Source organism: Trachinotus anak, unplaced genomic scaffold (assembly GCF_046630095.1).
Source record: "Trachinotus anak isolate AG129_WGS33_773 ecotype Australia unplaced genomic scaffold, CSIRO_AGI_Tana_v1 ptg000011l, whole genome shotgun sequence".
Taxonomy (NCBI): Eukaryota; Metazoa; Chordata; class Actinopteri; order Carangiformes; family Carangidae; genus Trachinotus; species Trachinotus anak.
In genome coordinates, this window is record NW_027273862.1 from 24,952,195 (window position 1) to 24,966,049 (window position 13,855).

The following is a 13,855-nucleotide window of genomic DNA, read 5'->3' on the forward strand; positions in this document are numbered from 1 at the left end:
TTCAAGCTCCTTTTTTGCAGCGCATTTGGCTTCAGGTTAAAGTCAAACTCCTGTTGCATGGTGCACCATTATTTATTAATAAAGTAATCTAAGAGTACCCAGTCACTGTCCTATGTCTTGATCCACAGCTTTGTTTCTCGTCTTTGTATGTTTTTATTGACCATTAAGGCTCATCCTGTCTTGTGCTCTTTGTGTGCACTGCTCCATTTTTTTTGCATAGGAGAAATATTGCCTTCAGAGTCACTGCAGCAGTTTGTGGTTGAGTCCCCTCTGCCATTTTTTTTGCTCTTTAAAAAATGGTGAGAGGTGAATAAACATGCAAACACTTGGTGGATGGAAATGCCTCCATCTTGTCGTCAGTCCTTATCTTTTACTAATCAACCCTTTTGGCAGCTGCAGTTCTCATTCTTAGGGTCCCCAAAACATGAATTTGTCCAGATTTGGTAGACTCAGATTAAGCTCTTGTGATATTTAACGCACTAATTTAAGCAATCCGCTCGTGTTTGTTCTTTCTTTTGCTTCATCTGAAGCCTCTCTCATCTACATATCAATTTAATGTCCGCCTCTGTCTGCAGGTGCTGCTGCTTCTTCAAGAGAAAACGGAAGAAGAACACACCGAGGCACAAATGATCGTCCATCACCGGCCTGAAACGTTCCAAGTGTCCGGCTCAGTTGATTGTGATTTCAGAAATCAATAAGGTCCCATTCAAATAAAAGAGGGAGACAACTGAAAGATCATGATTGAATTGTCCTCTGGAGGGACCAGTTAAAAATGGTTTGTTGAGATGTACAAGATGCTTGTGTCTTTTGATGGGAGTCCTGTTTTAAATTTTTCTTCTTTTTTTTTTCTTTTTTCTTTTTTTTCCTCCAAGATGTGTGGGAATGTTTTGCAAGCCAGTCGGCCGTATGGGGAACCTATTTGTTGGAATTTTGCAGAGGATAATCCTGTTTTTGTTTTCCCCTCCCCAAGACGCCTAGCATTTGTTTGTTTTTTTCTCTCTCCATGATTTTGGCTTCATTTTTTTGCTGTTTCTCTCCTGAGGTATTGCAAAGGAGGAGACTGCTCTTCTGTGGAATCTTCCCACCTTCAACCTGCTGCGTACCATGATTTCTTTGTTTGACTCACAAAATCATATTTTCATTTCCTCACTCAAGTCCCAGTTCAAAGTGGTTTGCCCATCGTTAGTTTGCTAACTCATTTTGACACAAAGCCCCTTCACTCCTCATGTGGGGCTGAATGTAAACCTGAAAGAGGAGCCAAGAGTGTAACAGAGAGCATCAGTCAGCCATTTGGCCCCTGCACTTTTTTCCTCCAAAGAGGTCAACCCTGGCACTGGGACCGGGGCCTTAGAGAACAGAAGACCACAGACGTCTCCTGCACTGTGTTCTCTGAGGATGATTTCTGCTCACGCTGCTTGGTTAAAGCACTCCCCTTAACCTCGCCGCTGTCTAAACACTACAGTCTCTTTTGACTCTCATGCAGTTTTGCTCCTGTTGGCTTTGTGATGATGAGCGGCAACCTGACACTTGTAGATGTGGCTGAAAAAAAAAAAAAATGCTATTTATGCTATTTATCTCTTGGTTGCCACCAGTTTTCTTACTAATTCTAAAACATACACATTGAATGTATGGACTGAAAAGTAAATGACTTTGGAGCATTCATATAATCTGTTATGCGCATGGAAAGGAAATTGCAGTTAAGAAGTTAAGAATAATATTTAAAAAAGGAAAAAAGTGAGACCAAAATTAAGTGGATATGTGGGTTGGAAGTCTTAAATGTTCTTGATCTTAATAATGTGATGGCTAATGATGGACTCTAAACCAGTAGACACTGGGGGATGTTGCTTTGGAGCAACAAGAGAAACTGGCATGACTTTGGAGATTGAATCACAGCCTCTCGACGCTACAGTCCAATGCCTTAACCCCAACCAGTTGACCGCCACGCCACGCCACGCCACGCCATGCCACACCACTAGTGGGATAAACAAGTTGGCAGCATGATGGCTGTGAGATTTCCAGCGCAATTTTTGTGGTCATCTGTATAATAAAAGCCCAACGTTGCAGACTGTTCTCAGCTAGTATCAGAGCAGGCAATGACTTCCCGAGCAACACTGAAGATGTATTCTCAAGAGAGTAATGCCAAATGTAAGGTTTGGTGTAATAATGTGTAATGGTGTTAAGATGTCCCTGCCCCTGCGTGTCCAGTCTGAAGAGCCCTGTGCTGCAAAGTGATGTTTGATGTTTGGGTCCCTCTCCTCGATGCAGAGAGAGAGAAAACCTCATGTCGCCATGAGGGCGGATAAGAACATGTCCATACCATTTTTTTAATTTCTATTTAGTGTCATGGAGGACTGCCTTGAAACAATATCCTTGATACGTCACCTTGACTATCCTCCTAACAGAGAGTGAATTACCATACATAGGTGTTTTATTTTTTTATTTTATATCTTGCTAATGTGAATTTTTTTTTTTTTTTTTTTTTTTTTTTTTTCATTTAATGCAATTTTTGTTTTTCCATTCCAAATAGCCATGGTTTTATGGGGAAAGAGAGGGGAACAAAACAAAAAATGGAAAAAAAAAAGAGGCTTGAAACCATGACTGCACTACATTTGTTGACCCCGGCTTTCCCTGACAAGACCCTGCCTTCTTAATACTGTACTTTAAATGTGCTTATTACTTTAATTGTAGCTGCCTTGTGTGCTAGGCCTTCCCTATAGGGTGCAGGGAATACACTTTAAATTGTTTTTATCCCCACCCACTCCCCTTTTTGTGCCATGACACCTTCCTCCTGCCCCTCTCCTCTCTGCGCACACACACACACTCTCATACACTCATGCAAGTCCTAGATGAATCAGCTCTCAGTGGGGTGTTAGATTTGGCGTTTTGTGGACCTGCTCCATCATCTTTAGAAATACGATGTTGTAGATGTTGCAAACTATTTCAATGAATCAGTATGTAAACCTGCTTGTTGCGTGTATTTACACTGTATAGCTTTTGGTTTATTCTTACCCCTGACATGTCAGTTACTCCAGGGTCTAAGTTATTGTGTTATTGAAAGTACTTGAATATGAAAATCTATGGGACCTTATGTTTGTTTTTTTTGTTTTTTTTTTATGATTTCATTTTCTTCATCATTATCTTATTAATTCCACAAATAGGATTTGAGGGGAATGGTGGGAAAACAGGCTAATTGAATGACAGGTATTCATTTCTTTGAGATGTCTTAGTGCCTCTGGAGTGTGTTGGACAGGTGAAGTTTGTCAGACTCACCTGTGGAGTCCAGTGCTAGCTGGTGTGAATGACTGGATGATGCTTGGGTAAATAGCTTTACCCAGGAGAGGTGCCGTTGGATGCTGGTGTGGAGGTTGGAATCGCTGTTTTGTCTCTGTGAAACATTCATTGTAATGTATTTTTTAATCTGGTGGGGGTGACCCCCCCTCACCCCGAAACCTGTGACATCTGCTGCCTGTGATTCTCCACACAAAGCATCGCGGCACTTGGAGTGTTGTGTCCCAGCTACCTGAGAAAAGTTGAAAGTATTTCTGTGTAGTGAGATGGATATCAAGACTATACAGCCTTCAGTGTTTCCCCCCTGAATTCCTCGAGTGCCATTCCTGAGACTACTACTTACTAGCCCATGCCTTTTACCTGTGCCAGAAAAATATGAAGTTGAATGTTTTATGACCATTGCATTCCACCTTGTGTCCTTGATGTGTCCGCTGTCATTTTGAAAAATCACAGAGCAACATGGCTCCGTTTAGTACCAGGAAGTGTTGGAATGTGACGGTAAAAGTGTTTTTTTTTTGGGGTTTTTTTTGTTGTTGTTGTTGTTGTTGTTGTTGTTGTTGTTGTTGTTTTTCTTTTCTTTTTTTGAGTCTTTACTGTTCAGTTGTTTCTTTCTTTTACATTGTAACTTTAAAGAAACCGACCAATTTAATTATTTCAGAGTTGTATTTGTGTCTGATCGTCTTTGCAACATTTGCTTCTTCCTTAAACTGTGGGTCGCATCACTCCTTAGCTCACGGCTGATATGGTAGATATAGACATATTACTCTGACGTATTTACTTTTTACTCTCTGGGCCTCATACAGAACGATATAGGAGAACTCTGTATGATTTGTATGTGCATGGCTTATCTGGAGACGACAGTGAGTGGTCTCTCTCTCTCTGGTGAATTTCCTCTCCTGTAGGGCTCATATGCTGTTGGGTCTCTGAGATGTTATGGCTTCCAGTCGTCATGTAAAATAAATAACTTTTTCATGTCTTCTCACTGCACATTCCATTTCAGTTCCCTTTATTTCTCATTCGGTTCACTTCAGACTTGTGTTTATGGCTTTGGATGTGTGTAACTCATTCCTGTGTGTCAAAGCTGTGTAAATCAAAGCAAAGGACAGTTAAAGTGTGAATGGATGGCTTAGGTCTTTTTGGGTTCTCTGGCACTTTTTCCTTGTTGCTGTACTGTAGAATTGTCTTCGATTTACTGTATATTTTTCTTTGAGGGAGAGGTTTAGCATTACATTTACTGCAATATTGTGATGATTATTTGAAAATTGTAAATTGTACAGTGTTCACAATTGTAGTCTTTGTTTTTTCTGTTGGGATTCCATATGAAAGATGTATTCTTTGATTTTTTTTTTTTGATTTTTTTTTTTTTTTGATTTTTTTGTTTTTTTCTCAGACTGTGGAAAATCAAATTGTACAGCTCCAAGAGTTTATCCTCCCCTCAGCGTTGTCTTTTTTTTCAGAGCTATGATTAAGAGAAATCTTAAATCTGTAAATAAATATTATTGTGTTGAAATATGAATGTCACTTCAAAAATGTATTTGAATGAGTTAGTCAAGGGCTTCAAGAATGAAGGACCCATGTTTCTTTTTATGGTTTCATATTTTTAATTTGCAGAAAGGTAAAGGTCCTTTTTATCTGAGATGCCTGTTTTTTTTCCCCCTCTTGAATTCATATAATACAATGTGTCACACATGAACCTTATAAAATCACTTTTTATTCCCTCCACACCTAAAGGGAAACTCCAGTTTGCACCCTTTTTTATGTAAAATAAAAGATCTCTCCACCTTGTGGGAATGTCTTTTGTGAGGTTATTTGTACCAATTTCTCCTGATACTTAATATCTTTACGTGAGTGACGTGGTGAATCTACAAAGATGATGGATCCATCTAGTATAGACAAATGTTGGAATAGGTTTTATTTATATGAGAATCAAATCTTGATGATAAGAAAAGTAGTTTAATAGTTTAATAGTTCTAACTTTTCAGCCCAGTACATCAGGATTTCATTCTGCATTCTTGAACCTAGTCACATCTACACTGATTTATGTCTGTTTTAAATCATAGTGTGGACACAGTACAGTGCATCCAGAAAGTATTTCCGGCGCTTCACTTTTTCCACATTTTGTTATGTTACAGCCTTATTCCAGAATGGATTAAATTCATTTTTTGCCTCAAAATTCTACACACGATACCCAATAATGACAAAGTGGAAAAAGTTAGCATGAAATTTTTGCAAATATATTAAAAAATAAAAAACAAAAATCACATGTACATAAGCATTCACAGCCTTTGCCATGACAATCAAAATTGAGCTCAGGTGCATCCTGTTTCCACTGATCATCCTTCAGATGTTTCTACAACTGGGTTGGAGTCCACCTGTGGAAAATTCATGTGCACATCAGAGCACAAACCAAGCCATGAAGTCCAAGGAATTGTCTGTAGACCTCCGAGACAGGATTGTATCGAGGCACAGATCTGGGGAAGGGGACAGAAAGATTCCTGCAGCATTGAAGGTCCCAGTGAGCACAGTGGCCTCCATCATCCGTAAATGGAAGAAGTTTGGAACCAAGGTTCATCTTCCAACAGGACAACGACCCTAAGCACACAGCCAAGATAACAAAGGAGTGGCTTCGGGACAACTCTGTGAATGTTCTTGAGTGGCCCAGCCAGAGCCCAGACTTGAACCCAATTGAACATCTCTGGAGAGATCTGAAAACAGCTGTGCACCGATGCTGCCCATCCAACCTGATGGAGCTTGAGAGGTTCTGCAAAGAAGAATGGGAGAACCTGCCCAAACATAGGTGTTCCAAGCTTGTAGCATCATACTCAAAAAGACTTGAGGCTGTAATTGCTGCCAAAGGTGCTTCAACAAAGTATTGAGCAAAGGCTGTGAATACTTATATTACTTATACTACTTATAATACTTATATTTTTGTTTTTTATTTTTAATAAATTTGCAAAAGTTTCAAGCAAACTTTTTCCACTTTGTCATTGTGGGGTATTGTGTGTAGAATTTTGAGGTAAAAAATGAGTTTAATCCATTCTGAAATAAGGCTGTAACATAACAAAATGTGGAAAAAGTGAAGCGCTGTGAATACTTTCCGGATGCACTGTATGTGAAACATGTAGATAGGACTTTTAAAGGTGTTTTTCTTTGGTCACAGTCAAAAACCATTGCATCTCACATCTGCTTAATGTAGTTGAAGACAAAAATTATTTTTTTTTTTTTTATTTTATTGATTCATCTGACAATTAATTTTTCAATTAATCAACTAATTGTTTGGTCAATAAAATGTCAATTTAAAAAAAAAAGCACATCAGAATTTCTCCCAGAGCCCAATGTGACATATTCAGACTGCGTGTTTTGTCCAATTAACAGTTGAAAACCCAGAGATATTTCATTTACTGTCACATACGACAAAGAAAAAGCAGCAAATCCTCACATTTGAGAAGCTGGGACCAGAGAGTGCTTTGCATTTTTGCTTGTAAAATTACTGAACTCATAAATCGATCATCAAAATAATTGCTGATTCATTATTTTCTATCAACTAATTGATTAATAGACTAATTGTTTCAGCTCTAAATATACATTAATAATACTGATACACTTGACATGTGATGCTTGGATACATTTCAAAACAACTTGTTTACATTTATTCGAATTAAATCAAATCAAAGTACTTTAATGATCCCAAACTGGGAAATTGTTGCGTTGCAGCAGCAGCAGCATAACTTACAATATATACAATATGATACAGAAAGTAAACAAAAAAAGAATGTACAATATTTCAATAAGGGCACAATAAGGGCTGTGAGGGCTGAGAGTGTATTTACAGCTGTGCAGGGAGTTAAAGAGATAGAAATAAATAGCAAATAGCAAACCCTTTCATGCACGATGTCCACTTGAGTGGACGGAAATAAAAATATATTTTTTATCATGATAAATGAGGTTTTTTTTTGTCAAAGTTGCACATAGGCCACTAAAGTGGACGTTAAAGCATCACCCTATATTGTGCCACCCATTGGCCAGCTATTGGAACTGCACCTAAACTGACCTAAACCTATCCAGCCAAAACTAAGTTAAGAGTGAGTATTAGAATATGTGGAAATGTGTTAAACAGCATTACAAATACAATTTATTTTCTATTATTTGATTTTTATCATTTTATTCATTGATTTGTTAAATACACACGTTTTCTGTTTCTGTTCCTCAGATGCACTTTTCAGTTCATTTTCAGTAACTCCTTAAATAATTGGTGTAAAAAAAAAAAAATAATAATAATAATAATTTGTTCTTTTTATGCCTAAAGATAAATAAAAACACTTCCTGACTGAGGCGTTCATAATTGTGCATGAAAGGGTTAAATGATGACTGCAGCTGACTGCCCTTCGCCTGCAGCTCTCTCCTCCCGCCGCCAGTCGGCGCTGTCGGCCCGGCGTGATGTAACCGAGGAGCCGGTGAGCTATAAACTTCCGGTATGACGCTCGGGTGTCTCTCTTCCACTGGTCCCAGCCAACATGGTGGGTACACGGAGAAACACTTCACCTCACCAGTTCTCACAATCCTCTTCAATCCTCATTGTTGGTCCGTCCACCAAGCGGCTGCACCCACCAGCCCGCTCTCAGACCGCACTCACATTTCTTTACGCTGAGTTTCGAGCCACTTTAGAGGCGTTAAAAATATATAAACACAGGCTGAATGTTCCCGTTGCGCTACGGTGGTTAACCGGCAAGTACTCGGTTAAACAGCCGGGATAACGCCGGTACTTGTGTATTTTGACTCGGCTCATGTTATTATCCGCTTTTTAAATCTTATTTGACTTTGTTTTTTTTTAATTTTTTTATTTGAGTTTGTTGCCGTTGGTTTCAGTTGAAAGCTGTTTTCTTAACGGTTAGTGGTCATCTTGCTAATGTTTCATATAATAACACCACGAATCTAACAATATTTTTTTGGATTTTACATCTGGAATTAGCCTGAAACCGTGTAAATTATATTTCGACTCCGTTTCATCTTAACTTTATTATTTATTTTATTTTTTTACAGGTTTTATAAATGTTAATATCAGACGTTATTTGTGTTTTGATTTTTCTGCTAACAAGTTAGCTTCCGTTAAGTGCAAAGTTAGCATTAAAAGTTAGCATTAAAAAGATAAAAGGATTTCGCAAATATGAGACGTGTTTGAAACAGTTTGACAACCCTGTTGATCTAGTTTTGGTTTGACAAGTTAACCAGTAAAGTGGTTTTGATATAGATCCAGTCTGATAAGGCCTTGATGGGGAAAATGACCTCTGCAGTGTAATGATTTGTGCTTGGAAGGGTCTGAAAAAATGAATAGCTTTAAGACCAAGTGGAAATGTGACCCATTTATTTCAGGCTATTGATATTTACTGCAGTGGCAAATTCCCCCTTTTTAATAATGTTGTCTCTGCCAGAGGTGTTTGTCATTAAAAAAAACAATTAGTGGCTTTTAAAATATTAACCTAGCTGAAAATATTTCCAGTTTGACCGCTGATTCAGTCCAGTGTAAAGACCATCAACTGTACAACTTCATATGTGATTTTCCTCCTCACTATATGTTTATTACCATATTTCCTCTTTGTATGGAAACTGACTTGTTTCTGTTTGGCCTCTCTTCAGGGTCGAGTCAGGACCAAGACCGTCAAGAAGGCCGCCAGGGTCATCATTGAGAAATACTACACACGTCTGGGCAATGACTTCCACACCAACAAGAGGGTGTGCGAGGAAATCGCTATTATCCCCAGCAAGCCTCTGCGCAACAAAATTGCCGGGTAAGTGGAATTTAAGCTGTTGCTGTTTTTGTTTTGTTGTTTTTTTGAGAGTGTATGCTGCAGAAACTTACACTTCCTTTAGCTGATAATCACCTGTTCAGGTGCATATGACTAGTCCTGCACAGGTGATTGTGTTTGTCTGTCGTAGCCTGGTCCAGCTTTTCAGTTCACCTCAGTTTTGATGGGGACATGAAGCAGTTTTTCAGCAGCAGCATAAAACAGGCTGTGATTGTCCAGAGGCAGTTTTCGATTATGTTTATCCAGTCAGTCCCATAACCTTCTTGATGTGGAATCACTAAAAATGTGTGTGATTGTCACAGAAGTGGAAAGCAGCTGTGTTGACTATTATACAACTGTTTTCATAATCGATTAATCATTTGAGTAAAAAGGGTGGACAGTTTCTGGTTTTTACTTTGTAGATGTAGTGATTTGCTGCTAATCTTTTTATTTTTTATTTTTAGATGTGGGCTTGGATCAGTTTAATTATCCTTACAGGTCAAACTTCTGTTTTGAATAGTCACAGTTAAATCATCTTATAACAAAATGGCTTTATAGAGATTCTGTGGTTGTGTTTGTTGGACCTATTTTTACAGACCTCTGACTTGTTAAACCTGTCAGTACTCTGTGTCTGTTAGAAAGACATATGTCCCTCACATTTGTGGGAAATATTGGTGGAAATCTTTTCTTGGTTCTTCAGTTGTACACTGTAAAGAGATAAGAGTCTCTTCTGGTGCTGTTTGGCCTGGTCTTCATCAGATATAGAGCCTGTATCTTTATGCACATTGGCTGTCATGCAAAATTTTTAATTTGCAATTATGATAAGTCGAGTCGAGATAACATCAGGACTGAACACGTGCTGCCCTGTGTAGTTTGTTTTGTTTATACAACAGCCTGGTTACTGATGCTTGTGCTTGATGATGTTAACATTACTGAATGAAACAAAAAAAAAAGATGAGCGGTAAGCTAATTAACTATGTTCTGCTCCCTCTGTATGTCAGATTACCTTTTATAAATGACATGATCAGTGTGAATGGAAACATGGTGGTTGATATCTGAGTGTCACAGTCCTGTAGATGCAGCTCTCTCACGTTTTGCAGTCCAGACATTCGTCCTCGTATGTCAGCTGTCTAAATTAGACCACGTTCTCTTTGCTGTAGCGCTGAGCCTTTAAGATTGATGTCAGACCGAAGACTCCTGACCCACTGTTAATGCCTGGTCAGTGGACGTGAGTGGAGTGAGTCAGCAGGCAGCGTGTTCCCTCAGAGACTCGACTGCTGTAGTTTCATAGTGCTGTTCATCTAAATTAAACATTTAGTCCACTTTTAATGGTGTTCTTTTAATGGAGGCTTTTTATTGGAAAAACGGCAATTAATCAGAGTTTGTGCTGAAGAAACAGGTGCTGGCCTCTTGTTTTGCTGTTTTACAGTTAGCACTGCAGCTATTTGTGTTTTGATCAAAGTGATGTTGTAGCTCCCACCTCTGTGTGGACCAGACTTGAGCACCACATTGTACTTTTTTAAAGACAGCTGCAGGTCAGTTGTGTACATACTCAGCAGATGTTAGTGGACAGCAGTTTGATGAATCCAGCTTTTCGTTGTTTTTTTGTGTGTTATTTAGTGCACACAAACTGTGGCACACCACAAACCGATTGTTGTTGCTTAGTTGGTTCATTTTCTTTGCTTTATATCAATCACTTTACTTCTTTGCTATGTAAATTGTAGAATAAATCAGCCCATCAGTTGGAAAAACAATTTGTGGTTACTAATGGAAAGGTTTTTTATTTGTATCATATCATAAAAACATTTCTTAGAGCATTTATAGCATGTGAACACCCATTATCAGCTCTACCCTTGTCTCCTTAAATGGCAGTAAAGTACAGATGATAACAATCGAGAAAAAAAAATAACACATATATATCTTTTTTTTTTTTATTGTATTGCATTGCATTATGAACTTGAAAGCAGCTGCACAACAACCACTCAATTAGGTTATATAACAGCTGTATCTCATTCTTAACAAAGTGTTTTCAATAATGATAAATCATTTTTATTTTTCATATAGACTGAATTGACGTATGTCACCAAAGTAATGTCTTAAAAAACTGTTAAAACCATTCTATAAATTTACTGTAGAATTAAATGAAACTGAGAAAATGGCATTTTACTATTCATTACGTAGGGACTGTACACTGTAAATATTTTGTTGCCGACATGTGACTTATAATCATGCTTTCCTGTTTGTCTCAGGTATGTGACACACCTGATGAAGCGTATCCAGCGTGGTCCAGTCAGAGGAATCTCCATCAAGCTGCAGGAGGAGGAGAGAGAGAGGAGGGACAACTACGTCCCAGAGGTCTGTCACTCTCTTTTCTTTCTCTTATCCTTGTTTGATGAGACAGCACAGCTGTTTCTTTGGTTTGGAAAACTCGCGTCTCACAGTTTTTCTTAGGGCTTTGGTTTGATAATGATTTTTTGTAAGGATGCAGTCAGCAGCTGCAGGTTTGGTGTGACTTACAGAGAGAGACCGAACAACTTTTTAACTCAAAGGCTGTTGCTGTGAAGGTAGAAATGACACAGTTCAGACAGTTAGTTTATTTTTTTAATCTCATCCTCTAGATTTCTGCTCTGGACCAGGAGCTCATCGAGGTGGATCCAGACACAAAGGAAATGCTCAAGATGCTGGTAAGTGTAAAATGCATTTTGGTGCTTTTCTAAACCTGGGCCTAAAAGTAAAGTAGCTAAAAGTACTAAAAGTAGCTTTAAAGTAAAAATCTTCCTGTTTGGTTAAGAGTAACTCCTCAGTGACTGCAGTACAGAAACAGCTGACCACACCTGTTTTCTGTGTGTTGCTTTCCTGTAAAGGAAAGGCAGACCAGTAACAATTAAAACTACTACTACAGACTTGTATTAACAAGTAAATTTATTGAACTCTTAAAAACAAATGTTGACTAGAGTGTTTTCCAGAGAGACAAGTTACATTCAGATAAAAAAACAAAACAAAAAAAACCCCACAAAATTAGAATAAAAGAATTAATAAGTGTAGTCAAATAAGCCGTAGTCAAATGTTTGGCCTGTCTGGATGAAAACTGATTGAAACAACCAATCGATTATCTGAATAGTTAAATGGTTGCAGGGTTATTAAAGCAATGTTTCGGACTTCCCCAGACAGAAAAATAACCTTGTCATTCACTGCATGCAATGACTAATACTCCTGCTCTTTTACTCTTGTAGGATTTCGGTGGCCTGTCCAACCTTCAAGTCACTCAGCCAACTATTGGAATGAACTTCAAAACACCACGAGGACTGTAGAATCATGTGTAATAACCCTCTTAATAAAGAGACATAATTATTCACAAAACTTGTCCTTTTTTCTTTGTTACCCAGAATGTGTTGATTAATGATCTTTAACAGCAAAACGGAACGTAACAGTGCAATTCTGGCTGAGGTACTTGGACTCAGGTATTTCTATGCAACTTTATACTTGAACGTCACATAATTAATCTGTTAGGTCTAGTCCCTAGTTACATTTCAGATTAAAACAATTTATCAGAGTCTAATAAAATACAATCCATTGTTAGAGATTAAACCAGTGCTTCCCAAAAATTGTCTTGTGAACCTGCCAGATTTCTGGGTTACACTTAATACTTACCACTGCGTAGCCTTTACATTTTACAGAGGGAATACACTCACAGCAAAGCAGACAGACTGATGTTATTAGAGCGACAGGGAAACTGTCTTTGCACTTACTGGTGATTTACTCTCTTGCTGCAAGAGCCAATTGGTTCAACTTTAGATTTGAACCAATTAAACTAATATCAGATATAACTGGTTATTTCTCACAGTCAATGATAAAATCCAGCTTCTCTTCGGAGCCATACTGACACTTAAAGCTATTGAAAGGGCATTGGAAAGCACAGTTAAAATGTTAAGAAGTTTTTATAAATTAAAATTTAAATGATACATTGATTAAGAAAAATTAAATACATTTTGCCAATAACAATCCTGTGCTCTGACTGTTGCTTCTGTGTTTTTTTCCACAGCACATCTATTAAGCGATCACAAAACAATCTGAAATCAGGAGACAAAATGTATTGGGACAGAAATGTGATAATGAAAACAAAGTTTCAGCCATGTTAGAATCAGTTTTATCAATTTTATAATTTAACATTTTATATGATGAGCCGGAAAACATTGCTGGGAAGAGGGACTCTAACCTGCTGCCTTAGTGGGCATTAAAAACTCAAATTTCATTAAACGTTTGGGGTATTTTTTTCTTGTCTGTCAGTAACAGTTATGAATTTCAGTGGCTGTGAAGCTCATGGACTCAAAACAGTCAATTGACAAATCGAGCAAAAACATTTTTTAGATTTTAAAATAGATTAATCATACATCAAAACAACTGGTCATTTTAGAGCCCATGACCCCTCGGGCCTATGCTGAATCAATCTCGTTGCTTTTTAATATTTGACTGTAAACATTTAAGAACAAGTAAAAACAGTATCTGCAGGAATTAACATTTGAGCAACCTCTGGGTCCTGCAATGTTAAATTTAATTATGAGCTTTGCACAGCTGACCATCCCCTAAAATCTCAAATTAAAGATAATCTTAGTCCTTTCTGTGCATTTAGCATTAAAGGCACTCCTTCCTCTAAATTCAGTTTTGTTTATATTACGTTTACTAGTCACTGGGTTGCATACAAGTGTACAGATAACTTAAATTACATTAGTTAAGTAACTGAATTTAATTTTTAGACTCATTTATAACCAAGCCTGAAGTCTCAG

At 37.9% G+C, this 13,855-nt stretch overlaps 2 protein-coding genes across 3 annotated transcripts in view; both read left to right on the plus strand.

The window, feature by feature from the left end:
* Positions 1-1,600, plus strand: part of csnk1g1 (casein kinase 1, gamma 1) — a 28,551-nt gene extending 26,951 nt beyond the window's left edge. The window contains exon 12 of one of the 2 annotated variants that reach the window (XM_071489236.1): positions 576-772. In XM_071489236.1, coding sequence (XP_071345337.1) covers positions 576-630 — 55 coding nt within the window. In that variant the 3' untranslated portion in view covers positions 631-772. Of the gene's footprint in view, positions 1-575 lie in introns of both variants that reach the window. The other variant, XM_071489235.1, reaches the window with a different exon arrangement.
* Positions 1,601-7,666: 6,066 nt separating this feature from the next.
* LOC139627987 (small ribosomal subunit protein eS17-like) lies at positions 7,667-12,431 on the plus strand. The gene is made up of 5 exons (XM_071489245.1): positions 7,667-7,805; positions 8,923-9,074; positions 11,321-11,426; positions 11,690-11,755; positions 12,305-12,431. Exons 1-5 carry the CDS (start codon positions 7,803-7,805, stop codon positions 12,380-12,382), a joined length of 405 nt encoding a protein of 134 aa, XP_071345346.1. The 5' UTR covers positions 7,667-7,802; the 3' UTR covers positions 12,383-12,431.
* The last annotated feature ends 1,424 nt before the right edge of the window (positions 12,432-13,855 follow it).

Coding starts and splice junctions, on each gene's coding strand:
- LOC139627987 (XM_071489245.1), top strand. Junction 9,075..11,320: donor CTGCGCAACAAAATTGCCGG/GTAAGTGGAATT, acceptor TGTTTGTCTCAG/GTATGTGACACACCTGATGA. Junction 11,427..11,689: donor GGGACAACTACGTCCCAGAG/GTCTGTCACTCT, acceptor CTCATCCTCTAG/ATTTCTGCTCTGGACCAGGA.